Source organism: Conger conger, chromosome 18 (assembly GCF_963514075.1).
Source record: "Conger conger chromosome 18, fConCon1.1, whole genome shotgun sequence".
Lineage (NCBI taxonomy): Eukaryota > Metazoa > Chordata > Actinopteri > Anguilliformes > Congridae > Conger > Conger conger.
In genome coordinates, this window is record NC_083777.1 from 8,101,308 (window position 1) to 8,115,936 (window position 14,629).

The 14,629-nt window shown below is 43.9% G+C and overlaps 1 protein-coding gene across 2 annotated transcripts in view; it reads right to left on the reverse strand.

Annotated features, from left to right (window-relative positions):
* The window catches only part of grid1a (glutamate receptor, ionotropic, delta 1a), a 298,200-nt gene that overhangs the window by 47,741 nt on the left and 235,830 nt on the right, over positions 1-14,629 (reverse strand). For both annotated transcript variants that reach the window (XM_061228002.1, XM_061228001.1), the window contains exons 5-7: positions 13,581-13,634; positions 6,275-6,448; positions 651-812 (exon numbers count right to left, since the gene is read on the reverse strand). In XM_061228002.1, coding sequence (XP_061083986.1) covers positions 651-812; positions 6,275-6,448; positions 13,581-13,634 — 390 coding nt within the window. The remainder of the gene's footprint in view (positions 1-650; positions 813-6,274; positions 6,449-13,580; positions 13,635-14,629) is intronic.

A 14,629-nucleotide genomic window follows, 5' to 3' on the forward strand; every position in this document is an offset into this window, starting at 1 on the left:
CATGTGGCAGCAACTAAATGCATAAAAGCATGCAGACATGGTCAAGAGGATCATCTGTTTTTCTGACCAAATGTCAGAATTGGGAAGGAATGCGATCTAAGTGACTTTGACTGATTGTTGGTGCCTGCGATTTTCACACACAACAGTCTCTCGAGTTTGCAGAGAATGGTGCAAAAAAAAGAAGAAATGCAGTGAGCAGCAGTTCTGCGGGCAAAAACGCCTTGTTAATGAGAGAGATCAGTGGAGAAGGGCCAGACTGGTGAAAGCTGACAGGAATATGACAGTAATGCAAATAACCACACATTACAACAGTGGTATGCAGGAGAGCATCTCTGAACACACACCGCGTCAAACCTCTAAGTGGATTTTATTTAGTACAGTTTCTGAGATACTCAAACCACCCTGTGTGCCACCAATAATCATTCCACGGTGAAAGTCACTTAGATCACATTTTTTCCTCATTCTGATGGTTGATCTGAACATTAACTGAAGCTCCTGACCCGTATCTACATGACTGTATGCATTGCACTGCCGCCACACAATCGGCTGATTAGATAATCGCACGAATAAGTAGGTGTAATAAAGTAAAAATGTTCCTAATAAAGTGCTCGGTGAGAGTACTCTCCCTCACCTATTCCCGAATGCCGTACCTTCTGGATGGTGTCCAGCATGGACCACCCGCCATTCCAGGGCTTGGTGGACTTCCGCATGCAGTTCAGACTGGCCATGCTGTGCCATTTCCTGTCCTCCAGCTTCCGGTAGAAGGCGTTGGCCAGCATCAGCACGCTGTCATACAGGTAGAGGTTGGACACCTGGAGGCAGGTAGAAGAAGCACAGGGACATTCACCTTTGCAAACTCACAACCGGACGGTCAGGAGCGACGGGGGTATGAGCAGGAGCAGAGAGAGTCGTTCGCGTACCGAGCAGTGCACTGTGCATTCAGCTCCTCAGCTGCTTAACAGCACCTTTTATTGAGGAATGTGTTCTGAGGGCAGCGTTAGATTTGATTGGTTCTATCAGGTGGCGAATCACGAAAAGGCAGGAGGTGGGGTCATTTGCAGTGCAAGCCTGATCTGCTATAGAGACCTCTATTACATGTGGGGAAACTACCCTTTTCCCTTTTGAGGCATCAGAGAAATGAAAAGGTAGCAGACAAAATTTACAGAACGAGAAATTAAGATTGCCTTCCCCAAACCCCCTGGATTCCCTTTCCCGAAACCCAAAATATCATGTGTTATTGTTAATTTCTTTGCGAGCGAACCAAAGAGAAAAATGGAACAGGTAAGCCATGGAACCCAGGTTTCCTACATCACGCTAACCACCACACTAAATCTGCTGGAAGCCAAGACTGCCGCTTCAGCATATGAGGCTCTTATCCAGGTACATTGAATACAGACTCCACCTCCTCAGATATTTGATTGGGTACCTAACAGAACCAATCATTTCAGTAAATATTCCTCCTATGTGCTGCTCAACAGTGTTTCAGGAGCACAGGGCAGACCTACAGGAATCCATGGTGGCAGCTGTGGTTCTTTGTGAATCATGGCTGCTGGCTGCTGCCTCATCAGTGGGTCTATATAAAGGCTGAGCTCCCAGGCCTCTATAAAGAGACTTTTCCCCTGGGGAGGAGATCTGTTGCAGGCAGAGAAATCGTGTCTCTCTACCTGAACCCTTCGTTCTTTGGCAGCTGCTGGTCGTCTTGTTTGTTATACTCATCCCTCAAAAGAGCAACAACGCCGCATCACAACACATTAAACAGACTTAATCTATAACTAATTTTTGGACAATCTGTTGATTGAAAGCATGCCGTTCAAACCTGGATTTGGCACAGTGCCAGGCTCACACATTATGAGGCAGAGGTGCCAGACTTTATTCCTGGAGGGCCGCAGCGTCTGCTGATTAAACTCCAATGCGCTGGAGTGCAAAACAAATTGTGTCACTGTCACAAATACAGCATCGGCACAGCACTGTGGCCCTCCAGGACTGGAGTTAAACCTGCAGACACTGTGGCCCTCCAGGACTGGAGTTAAACCTGCAGACACTGTGGCCCTCCAGGACTGGAGCTAAACCTGCAGACACTGTGGCCCTCCAGGACTGAAACTAAACCTGCAGGCACTGATACTGTATTTGTGACAGTGACACAATTTTAATTTGAGGGTAATTACATCCATATTGGGAGAACTATGTAAAAAATACATCCCATTTTAAACACAATTAACCAAAAACAAATGGAAAAAGTAACATAATTAAGATTCTATCTCATATATTGCACTATATTTTGCAATAGATTTACTCTGCATGAACTAATGATGTAATGGCACACGTCTGACCAATAAGCTGCAACTTTAATTTAATGGTATGGCTTTAACGTCATATTGACAGTTAAATTTCAAGTCAACAAAAATTGTGTCACCGTTCAAATACTTACGGACCTCACTATATCTATGATTGAGCAAAACAGCATTTGTCCCACATTTCCCCTGCATGTATAGCAAACCCTTTGGTAGGATCTGACAAATGCCGTCGAATATAGATATATTTTTCCCCTTGTACTGAGCAGTGACAGCTACATTAGGCCATTTACCTGACAGAAAAGTCGATGTTGTTTAATTCACAGCCGGTGCTAAGTGACAAACACATTTGGGTGAGTAATAGATTTATGTAAAGACAGAAGGGAAATCTGTGTTTCTCTGTCAGAGATAAGAAAGGGGGAGGGGGCACGGGTGTCTGTTCCAGACCAGTACACTGGATGACTCCATTTAACTGTCTGGCTTTCTTTCGTTAAACACGTGTAATCAGAACATTTCATCGATCAAATGCATGGATCTCATTGGTCGATGTGGCACCTTTGTGATGGTGGCGCAGGCTGTAGTTGGTATCAACATGCATACAAATTATACAACGGGAGGCAACAAAAAAGCATTTGCCTTAGAATTGACTTTGGAGTGGCCTAGTCAAAATCTTTACTTGAACCCAATAGAGATGCAGTGGCAGGACCTGGAATGAGCAGTTTGCGCTCAAAACCCCACCGATTTGTCAGAATGAAATCAATAATGCAAAGAAGCATGGGCTAAAATGCCAATGAAAGACTGACATCAAATCATAGGCAGCGTTTTGTTACAGTTATCGCTGCTAAATGTGGTGCAACCAGTTATTAAGTTGAAGGAGGGTATTACTTTATCAGACGGGTGATTTGGGTGTTTGATAACTTTTTTCATTAAATAAATTAAATGGCAATTTAAAAAATGTCCTTTGTGTTTACTCAGATTCCCTTTAATCTGAATATTACATTTAGTCTAAAGATCTGAAACTATCCATTGTGAAAAATATGCAATAATACTGGAAATCAAGGCAATTTTGTTATAAAAAAGAGCCACCTTTAACATGGATTGCACATCTCTTTTAATGGTGTTTCTGATTAAAAAAAAGAGACCTGTCTCAGCGTGAGTAAAATGGTTCAAACAATGGCATTAATTCATGAATCAAGCACAGAAATTGAAACGCATCAAATCTGAAAAAAAATATAACAAATGTCTACAAATGTATTCATTTTCACCTGTAGATGAAGGTATCTCCACAAACCACCTTCGCTTCTCCGACTGCCACGCAATGAAGCTTAAACGTAAACTTTGCTTTCCATCTTTTCTATTCAACAACCGCAGAAATTATGCAAAGCCACATTAGGGTGTTTAAAACGGGCTCTTGGCCCTGAAGCATGAGGCTGCATAATAGGGTCCCACACAGAAGGAAACGGCACAATCGACCACATCCATCTTCCTGTCCCCTCTAATATCCCTGCCTGGCTGTACACTACATCATTAGGATGAATGTGCGGGATTAGACAGGCAGATGTACAGTATGTAGGCTAGGACACGCGTGGAGCATGGAGCCCTTTTCACTGCCGACTTGTTAACAGACCTGACGAGAGACGGAAGTGGCAAGTTTGAAGTCTCCATTTTCCACACGCGTATGTGACGCCTAGTTCTAGACGGGATATAGGAGCGCTATTCGCTATTCTACTGCACGTCCTGCTGGCCGCAGAGTCCGCGGGTATTCGCTCCGACCGCGCGCTACACCACCCGATTTCACAAATTATTATACCTGCCTGGTTCAGGTGATAAGCTAATTGGTGAAATCAGGTGGTGCAGCGCACGGTTGAAGCAAACGCCCGCAAGCACTGCGACCCGCAGGACGTGGGGTCGAGCAGCCATGAAGGTGGAAACGCACGAGGCCCCACAGACAGTCGGGGTGAGCAGAAACATGGTTCGTTTTTTTGGTTTTTCTTTCATTTCAGCAGCGCAAGCATAAGCACATAATTTTACATGTGCCTCGGGTGTCATTTGGGGAAGGGGGGTCGGATTTCAAATCCGAAATCTGCATACAGATTTTCCGAATATCGGGGATGCAGAAATTGAAATGGATTGTGGCGAAATGAACGTTAATTATATTTCTCTCACAGATGTTCCGATGGCGAATTTGCCACCATATGTTCCCTCATCAGTTAAATACAGATTCTCCAGTCATGAGTTATTCACTCAGTCTGATGGTGTCCTCATTGGTAATTATGCCAGGGCTGTTCGAGTCTGAGTCCTTCATGGCGTCCTAGCTGCAGCCTTTCACAGACGCCCATTACCTCCGAAGAGCGTGATCGTGAGCCGCTAAAGACGCATCGCGTGGTCTGCCCGCTAAAGAAGGGCATCAGTGCTCAGCCATCACTGGCTCCTTACGGTATGTTATCGAGTTAATGAAATGCAGTCAGCAGCGTACCGCAGCAGCTTCGGTAAAATATGACGGAGTATTCGGATGCCTCTTTCTCACCCGTGTGAGTGCTTCCTCTTTTGCCAAGCGAGGCCGAGTCCTTAAATGTCAGGCTCATTGAGACATTCACAAGTACATGTCAATCATGGTCATTTTTAATCAACAATTAGAGCACTTCTTAAAAGCTAAAAAATATTAATAAGGACAAAGTATTTTTAGTTTGTACATCTGTGTGCTTTCCCTGTAATTGTAAACGTCTCTGATTCAGATTGGCTGAGTCATTTGGTTGCAACAGGGCAGAGCAAGCATAATGGATGCTCCCACACACACACTCACACACACAGTAAAGCACAGCACTCACACACACACTCACACACACACACACAGTAAAGCACAGCACTCACACACACACTCACACACACAGTAAAGCACAGCACTCACACACACACTCACGCACACAGTAAAGCACAGCACTCACACACACACTCACACACACAGTAAAGCACAGCACTCACACACACACTCACGCACACAGTAAAGCACAGCACTCACACACACACACGCACACAGTAAAGCACAGCACTCACACACACACTCACACACACAGTAAAGCACAGCACTCACACACACACTCACACACACAGTAAAGCACAGCACTCACACACACACACTCACAGTAAAGCACAGCACTCACACACACACACACACACACACAGTAAAGCACAGCACTCACACACACACTCACACACACAGTAAAGCACAGCACTCACACACACACACTCACACACACAGTAAAGCACAGCACTCACACACACACACACACAGTAAAGCACAGCACTCACACACACACATACACACAGTAAAGCACAGCACTCACACACACACACACGCACACAGTAAAGCACAGCACTCATACACACACTCACACACACAGTAAAGCACAGCACTCACACACACACACACACACACACACAGTAAAGCACAGCACTCACACACACACACACACACACACAGTAAAGCACAGCACTCACACACACACACACACAGTAAAGCACAGCACTCACACACACACACACACACACACACAGTAAAGCACAGCACTCACACACACACACACGCACACAGTAAAGCACAGCACTCATACACACACTCACACACACAGTAAAGCACAGCACTCACACACACACACTCACACACACAGTAAAGCACAGCACTCACACACACACACTCACACACACAGTAAAGCACAGCACTCACACACACACACACACACACACAGTAAAGCACAGCACTCAACATATGATAGTGGTGATGATGGCGACAGTGTCTGATGAAGATGACGATGACGAAGCCAGCGTGGGATGATGGTGGTGATGATGATGATGACGATGATGATGATGATGATGGTGATGGTGATGACAGCACACGTAGAGATGATGATCATTATAAGGACAGGATGTGATGACGATGTTCATGACAGTGTGGAGGAGCTGGCAGCGGGCCCTGGCTGACTGACCTCCAGGGACTGCAGGTAGCCGTCCTGGGGGTCGCAGAGCAGGGAGGCGATGCGGTGGTTGTTCCTCATGCAGCGCACATTACTGTCCTTCCACAAGGGGAAGATCTGCCGGATGACCGTCATCCGCCCCAGTGCACTGTGGGCCAGCTCAAGGATCTCCGCATCGCTGACCTCCTGCGGAGAGAGGCTCAGATCAGCACCACACAATCCACACAGGCTGGGCTGGGCTGGGTTGGGCTGGGGAGGGGTGGCCCATCGCCTGCTACAGCTCCTCACGCCTGGGTCCTAACTGCTCACAAAGCTAGTACTAACAATGTGGAGTATTGAAATATATTTACATATTTAAACGCGTGTATGTGTGTGTGTGTGTGTGTGTTTGTGTGTGTGTGTGTGTGTCTTGCTTTGCGGGGAGGGGTTGCATATAGGCTGCTCTTTTATGATTATGGATATATAAATATATTGTAAAACATCATAATATATGGAGTGGAAAATATTGACAATATTAAATAGATTTTTTAAGCCCATATATTTAAATATACTATGTCTATATATTTAATTTACATAAGGGTAATGCCTTTGGTAAAGAACACAAAAATACAGGCAGATGTGAAGGAAAAATCATATTGCATCATTTATCACATACAGCACAAACCCAGACATTTCAGCAACACCTTTCCTGAGGGATTAATGGCGCTTTGTTTTTAGAATGACATTATAAGCAGATTGTTATCAGGTTTAGCTTTCTAACAGCTTTCAAAACTCCTCGATGCAATGTTCTTCTTTCAACCCACATTTAACCTACACAGTCCCTATTTATGTCAGCTCAACAAATAAAGTGCTAACAACTTCTGGAATGCCGGCTGAAGTTTGCCTAATTAAGACGTTTTTGAAGCACAGATGCCCCTGCCGTGATACTAGCTCCACAGTAGCCATTTTAAGAGCGACATGCTTCAGTGCACTTCCCGGGCGGATATTTAAAGCGTCTACCATTCAATCAGGAACAAAACAGAGTTCTCAGGCTAAAAAAAAAGAAAGATCAACACATAAAACAATTATTGCGTGCTGTCATAGACAGAGTGAGGCTCTTTCCCCTCACGCTGTTAATATGTCATACCCAGCATGCCGTCTGCTGCCACGCCCCTCCTCCTGCCCCAGGGCCATTTTATATTCCCCCGACAACCTGTACATCCAGCGCCTTAGAAACCAACGCTCCTTTAGAAACGTTGGTAAAATGAGACAAAATGCTGCATGTTCTTTGAAACGATTTTGAGTATTGATGCATATGCCTACAGTAACTGCGTGCTGTTATTGGATAGCAGAGCCTTTAGCAGACTCACGCTGGGTCTGACTGCAGAGCAAGCTGTGGGCACACGTAGTCTGCTAAAGGGCATTATTTGTAAAATTACTGAAGTGGAGCAATTTTCAGCATATCTCTCATCCTGTAAAGATCAATGGAAACTGGTTGAATCTCCTGGAAATAATAAAAGAAAAAGGCTAAGTAATATAGAGCATCGGAGCTCAAACAGGCTGACCAACCGAAACACGCGTCGGATTTGAACACCTGCCTTAGCAGGCCATTGAATGTTCTCTTTCAAAATGTATTTTCATTTTTAAGGATTTAAGTTCTCAATTGCAACTAGGTCTTTGAATGTTATATACAGGGGCTCTGGGTATTGAATTGCCCCTGCACAATCGATGAACCAGAATTTCAAAGAAGCAGCTTTGTTCCGCCTTGTGCATAGTTATTTTTCTTTTCAGTTTGTGATTCAGAAGTTGAGGCAGATGCTTATTCTTTTTACCAAACTTTTTATCCGAGGCTTGTTTCAGGCGAGCAAGCTCTTATCTTGACATCACGACTTTCAGATCTTGAAGATGGCTGAATTTGGCTGAGTCTCTATTGAAACTATCGAAGATAAGAGACGCTGGCCATAAATGGAGATGTTCTGTGAGGAACATGTCTACTGCCTACACGGACAGATACGCCCGTTTAAAATGTACAAAGTAATACCCACTCATACTTACGCGGGAAGCACTGGGATCTCCTATAACCTTTAAAGGCACTCATTTAATCAAGTACTGTGCTGGAATGCCAAATGTATTATCTTTTGCCAATCTTATGCAAATTACACTTTTTTTGTATCCTTCAAAGAAGGGGAAAGACCAAGGTTAACATTTACTCTGAAAATGTGAATTAAAAAATAAAAATTTTCAGAAGAAAAATTAGCTTGATGAACATCTTTATGCTGTAGAGCAGTGGGTATCCCCACCCCCCTCTTTCCTATCATCTCAACGCCCAACTGTCATCTCCCTGAGAGTCCCTTTGGGTGCCGGTCACCCTGCTGAGAACCACTGCTGCAGAGTCAGCCCCTCCACTGTCATCTGGAACCTTCTCTGCTGCCCTACCCAAAGGGAACCTTGGATATCACTGCTGATTTAAAGTTCAGTTACAGCTACAGAGTAGATTATAACGTATCCTATAATGTCTTGTGAACATATTCCAGTTTAGTCCTCTGCATTCCACAAACACCTCACTGACAGTTGTGCTGTTATTCATCACATTAGACTTGGAGGGGCTGCTGTGTCCGTGTTCTGTTGGTTGCATCCACAACTGACTTCCATTTTGTCAGTAGATACATCGTGATTCCATTAGAATAAAGATGAACTGGATCATTTCTGGCTGACAATACAGCGATAGAACTAATAACGATGAGTCTCTCACAAAGGTAAACAATCATATACAAATAGATTGAAAATTTATATTGAACTGAAAATAAAAAAAAGTATATAATGTGTATATAAATACAGCAATGTTAACAATACAGATTTAAATGATTAATAGTGGGTGCAGTTAGACATTTTCCTCAGAAACACCCCATCAGCACCAGCCAGTCAATCGGGTGATTACAGTGCCTACAGAACAATCAGTGGATATGCATCAGGATAACCAACTCATAAATGTGCATAGCGGGTGCCATTACAACCAGAGTGTAAAAATAAATACATAATATAAATGAATGATAAAGTCTATCTGCATTACCGTGCAAAAAAAGCTTTCTCCGTCTACAAACGTGACACAAACATTAGCTAATTCTATCCTCAAGCACACCCAGGTCCAATTACGTTTTCATTCGAGCGCTGACCTCATCCTCCTGAGACTCAAACGCATCGGCTGATTGTGTTCCCCGTCACCGTTCCCGCTGACAGAGGGGCGGACAGGCCAAACCCGGGTTTCGTTACCGCGGACGTCCCCGGTCCCCGTCACACGGCTGTGGTACCCCGGGAGCCGGAGTAACCGGATCCTTCCCCGTCCGCCGGTGCCCAGCCCGGCCGTGATCACAGCAAATGCAGGGGACGCCCAGTAGGGGGCGCTAATCTCCACACGCCATTGCACTGCATCACGGGGCATGGTGGCACCCCTTACAGAGATCCCTCCACATCCCTTTATAGCCAGCTGTGTGAAATATGCACAGCTTCTGACGTGGCCTGCTGAAGTCTGCGATGAAAGATGGGACGTATTTCTCCTGTCAGAAGTCTATAGCAGTGGGCTAGAGGGCTTCCCTGGATACTTGATGAGGTTCAATGATGCATTGGCAGCATTTCAAATTATTTTTAAATCGTATTTTGTTTTTTGATTCTTCTGCTCTGTCATTACAGAAGCTACTGCGTTCCCGTGTAACCTGGTCAAATTTAAATCCTACTCAAAAATCTGTACTAGCGTAAGACCGATATTATATGGGTCTGGTAATATCGCTGGCATGCTCTAGCATGCTAATACTCAACTTAACCTGAGAATACAGAGCTGAATGTGTATGTGTTCTACCACCAGTCATAGCTGATTTCAATTCCACTTTCTGTCCGATCACTTCGCCTCAGGAACAAAACCACTGATAGAACAGAATTACTTTGCCAGGAAAGAAAATGAATCATATTTTATGCCAAGTGTTCTGTTTTCTGTTTTTTCTTTAATACAGTTTCACCATTAAAGCTCCTTCACAGTCATCTGAAAACATCTCTGCAGCCCTACCCAAGAATCTTTATATTGTTATGAGTGATTTTCTTTTGTTGCAGTATTGCTTTTTCTCAGCCATGATAACACAGTCAGTGCTAATATGTCATTCGTACTTTCTCGTTTGATGTTACATTACATTATTGGCATTTGGCAGACGCTCTTATCCAGAGCGACGTACAATTGAATAGACTAAGCAGGAGACAATCCTCCCCTGGAGCAATGCAGGGTTAAGGGCCTTGCTCAAGGGCCCAATGGCTGTGCGGATCTTATTGTGGCTACACCAGGATTAGAACCACCAACCTTGTATGTCCCTGTCATTTACCTTAACCACTACGCTACAGGCCGCCCTGTATAGCACACCTTGACAGTGCAGCACAATATAACTACTGCACATGCGAAAACAAACAACTACACACAATAAAACGGGCAAAGCAGAGCACCCTTCTGTCCATGCTGAGTTACTCTGACTCACCCAACTCTCAATGGCTTTGCCCATTCATAAGTGCCATGAAGCTGACAATATGCTGAAACTTCAATATTAAAAGTGAGGGCACATTAACAAGACATTACATCAGATCCAATGTCTTCTGCTATTAAACTTCATTGATGACTTTAGGCCATTGCTCTCTAATTGGGAAGAGGGCTGTTTGCATGCAGCAAAGCAATGGAATGAGAAAACTAGGGAATGACTGAAGAGCTAATAAAATACTGACAAAGCTGATTTTATTCATATATTAATATATGATATATATGTAGTGAGTTAGACCAGAAGGCTAATCAACAAAGTGTTTCAAAGTGAATAGAATAATAAAATGGTTGAAAGTGAAGACATCACAATATGACCATTTTCTTTACAGTCATAAATGACTTCACATCTGAGAAAGCAAGTACATCTGAGAAATCAACTCAAATTCAGTCTGTGAACAAAACATACTTGATTGCTGTAGGGCAATTAAAATGAACATAGAAATTATGTTGCACAATTATCTTGATAAAAAGGCACAGGTCCCCGGTTCAAGGGCACACTGCGTAAGTGCCAGTGGTTATCCTCTCTACGAACACACACACACACGCACGCACGCACGCACGCACGCACGCACGCACGCACGCACACACACCAAGCACATGCACATGCACACACACACACACGCACACACCATGCACGTGCACACACACACACACACACACCCGCACGCACACGTGCTCGTGCAAACGCACACATGCGCGTGCACACACACAGACACGCACACAGACACGCACACAGACACGCACACAGACACGCACATGCGCACACACGCACACACACTCACACACACACAGACACACACATAGCTGTATTCTGCATTCTGTTGAGCAAAGAAATAGAACAATCTGTTCTTCCTAGGTCAGGTCAGTAAAAATATTGGAAGTCACAGGTACTGTAATGCTGGTCTACTCCATTTGGCCAGATGTTCTTGTAACACCATATGTCCTTTCTTGCTGTACACTGGGGAAGGGGGAACGTCTGTGAATGCCTGGTCCATCCCTGGCAATCATCAGCTGATATGTCCAGGCATTCGGCATCCATCCTCTATATTGAATGGTGCCACACATTCAGACCCTGTTATTTCCCCCCTCCAGCCATTTTCCTTCCTCTTCCACCCACTTCTATATTTCTTCCTGGGTCCATCTTCAACAACATCATTCCAAATATTGAATTGAAATTCCCCCAACACCTGGGTAGATCTCCAAAAGAATTAGATGTGATTGTTCTTTTCAATCAATTCACAATCAGAAGCACACAACTTCAATCAGAGCTTTGTTTCTATTACTATTATATGAAAAGTGTTTTGAATGCATTTCAAAATAGCATTTAGAGAATTAGACAACTTGGAGTGGCATAGCAGGGCATTGCTGCAAAAGAGCAACTTTCCTTGTATAAATAAAGGTTAATAAATAAATAAATAAATAACAAATTGCTACCCACATTAATTTTAGCATATATGTTTGGTTTTGAACTTGAGCGTATCAGTTTTGAGACACTGTGTGCCAACATTAGAAAATTCAGCTGCAGAAATGTATTTTATTGCTGTAGAAAATCTTTGGTGGTTGAGCCTGACTGAGAAATGAATTCAGGATTTTGTGTCCATCGAATGAATTTTTTGTCAAAGCAATGAACTAATTATACAGTTTGGTCCATGTAGGTGTGGCTAACAAATGCTTGTTAGCAATTCTAAAAAACAAAAATCATCATCAATCATCATTATTGACCAGAGCCTTGGTTGATACAGTATTTCTGCATGGTATCTTCAAACCAGCGTCTCGCACAACCAGGTTCAGACATAACACTTCCTGTTCAGCTCCATTGAATCAACCCAAGACTTTCAATACAGTCCTCCCACAATAAAAACCATTCTGAACACTGTAATCTCATACATTTTGATCCACACTCACTTACTTACCGTCAGCTGCCATTGCTTCCCATACACACCCTAACAGTGAGTGAATATTCTATCCATAATAATCCCAGATAGAGCATTCAAACTAAAAAGGAAATGGTAATTCGATGACAGGAAAATCAATCTTCTGATGGAAAATATGTAGTGGGAGAAAATATTAAATTTCTCTCCTCAGTCCAGGACGACACAAATTTGCGCATACATTTGAGAACCTGGATGAAAAAGCTTGAGTTCTCCTATTGTGTGCTGTTCATCATGACTTGTCACATTCGGGCACACCTGGCACACCCACCATTTTGTCTCTTTCATTTCTGAGTGTATTTAATGAGAGGAACGTGATGTAAAATGATTTCAGTAAAGTGCTCCCGAGAAGCACCCACACAGTGTACATCTCCATAAGTGTCAAAACATCAAGTGATTTATGGAGATGCACAAACCCACCAGTCAATCTGAATGTTTCTGTCAATGTGAATGTTCCGGAGAGAGAGATCACTATGTGTTTGGCATTCTGGACCTGGAACTGCACACAAGGCCAGTCAGCCAACAGTCAGGCAGACCAAGAAAACAAGATGGATGCTCTGAAGGCGCAGAGGAAGTAATAAAATGATATCATGAAAGAAAAATCCATATGCTGCGAAAAGGCAAAATCTATTTCAATAAGGGAAATGTACGTGTGTGTGTGTGTGTGTGTGTACATATGTGTGTGTGTTTCCTTGTGCTGCATCTTTTACATCTTCAGGCTTATACAATGCAGAAAATGTGATTTGCGTTAATAAAAGCGAAATTGTAATTTATGATGCAGAAACAGATCGAAGATCGGGGATTTGTCATGGATCAGAAACAAGGCGCTCGCTCTTACCTCATTTACAAACACCCAGTGGCTGTCCTTAGAGGCCAGATTGGTTTCAACGGCCTGCAATGAGAGAGAGAGAGAGAGAGAGAGAGAGAGTAAGTCCAGGGAAAGTCCAGGGACAGAGGGGTGCTCAGTGGTCACAGACGATAATAACGCTGGCTGTTGGGTGGCTCATCCCGTTAAGCCTTTACTTTCACATTTTAGGCATTTAGTGACTTCCACAGCTTACATTCTTTATATGTAATCCATTTACACAGCTGGGAATCAAACCCAGAACCTCGGAGTCGCGAGCCCAGTTTCACAACCGTTATGCTGCGCCGCTTCTGAGAATAAAAGGGGGGAAAAAGAGCTAACGCTACAATCCGAACGAACTCTGCAAGGACCTCTGTCAATCACTCAGAGACAGTGTTTATCCTGCACCTACGTGCACCGAGCTGGAGCTCCTACGCAAACACAGCCGTGACAGCCAGACGTCCTGGATCTCCAGCCATTAATATCCGCGGAGGCCGCATCCTAGTCACCTTATGACGGCAAACAGGTGAGCTCCGGTGTTTGCATACCTTCTTATGAGCTGTCAGATGCGATCTCCGTCTTTAGGGACTTACTCAGCGGCGAGGAAGGCGTTATTGTTTTTATTTCTCAGCCTGTTTTCCTCAGCTGATTGATGCCTCGGCTTTCCGCATGTTTCCTCTCGTCTCCCCACCTCAGAGATTGATCGTTCCGGAAAGCACTCTCATTTATAACAGCCCGCAGCGGTGCCAGAAAGTTGATCACAAGGTCTAATTTTGGAGGGGAAAAACCGAAACTCGATTTTGCGCTTTCAGGTGGAGCTAGGTGTTACGCAGCGTGTTATAATCCGAAGATAACTCCCTTCTCGGGAGGAAGAAAATTGAACTACATTGAACTGCTGTCGTACACACGTGCATACAGGAGAAAGCTATTTCATGATAGTTTGTTTCAAATTTGGAACTCATTTTGTGATATATCTACAATTTAACCTGCTACAATGTTCACACAAATAGGACACAGCATGTTTTCACCAATATCAAGGAAAG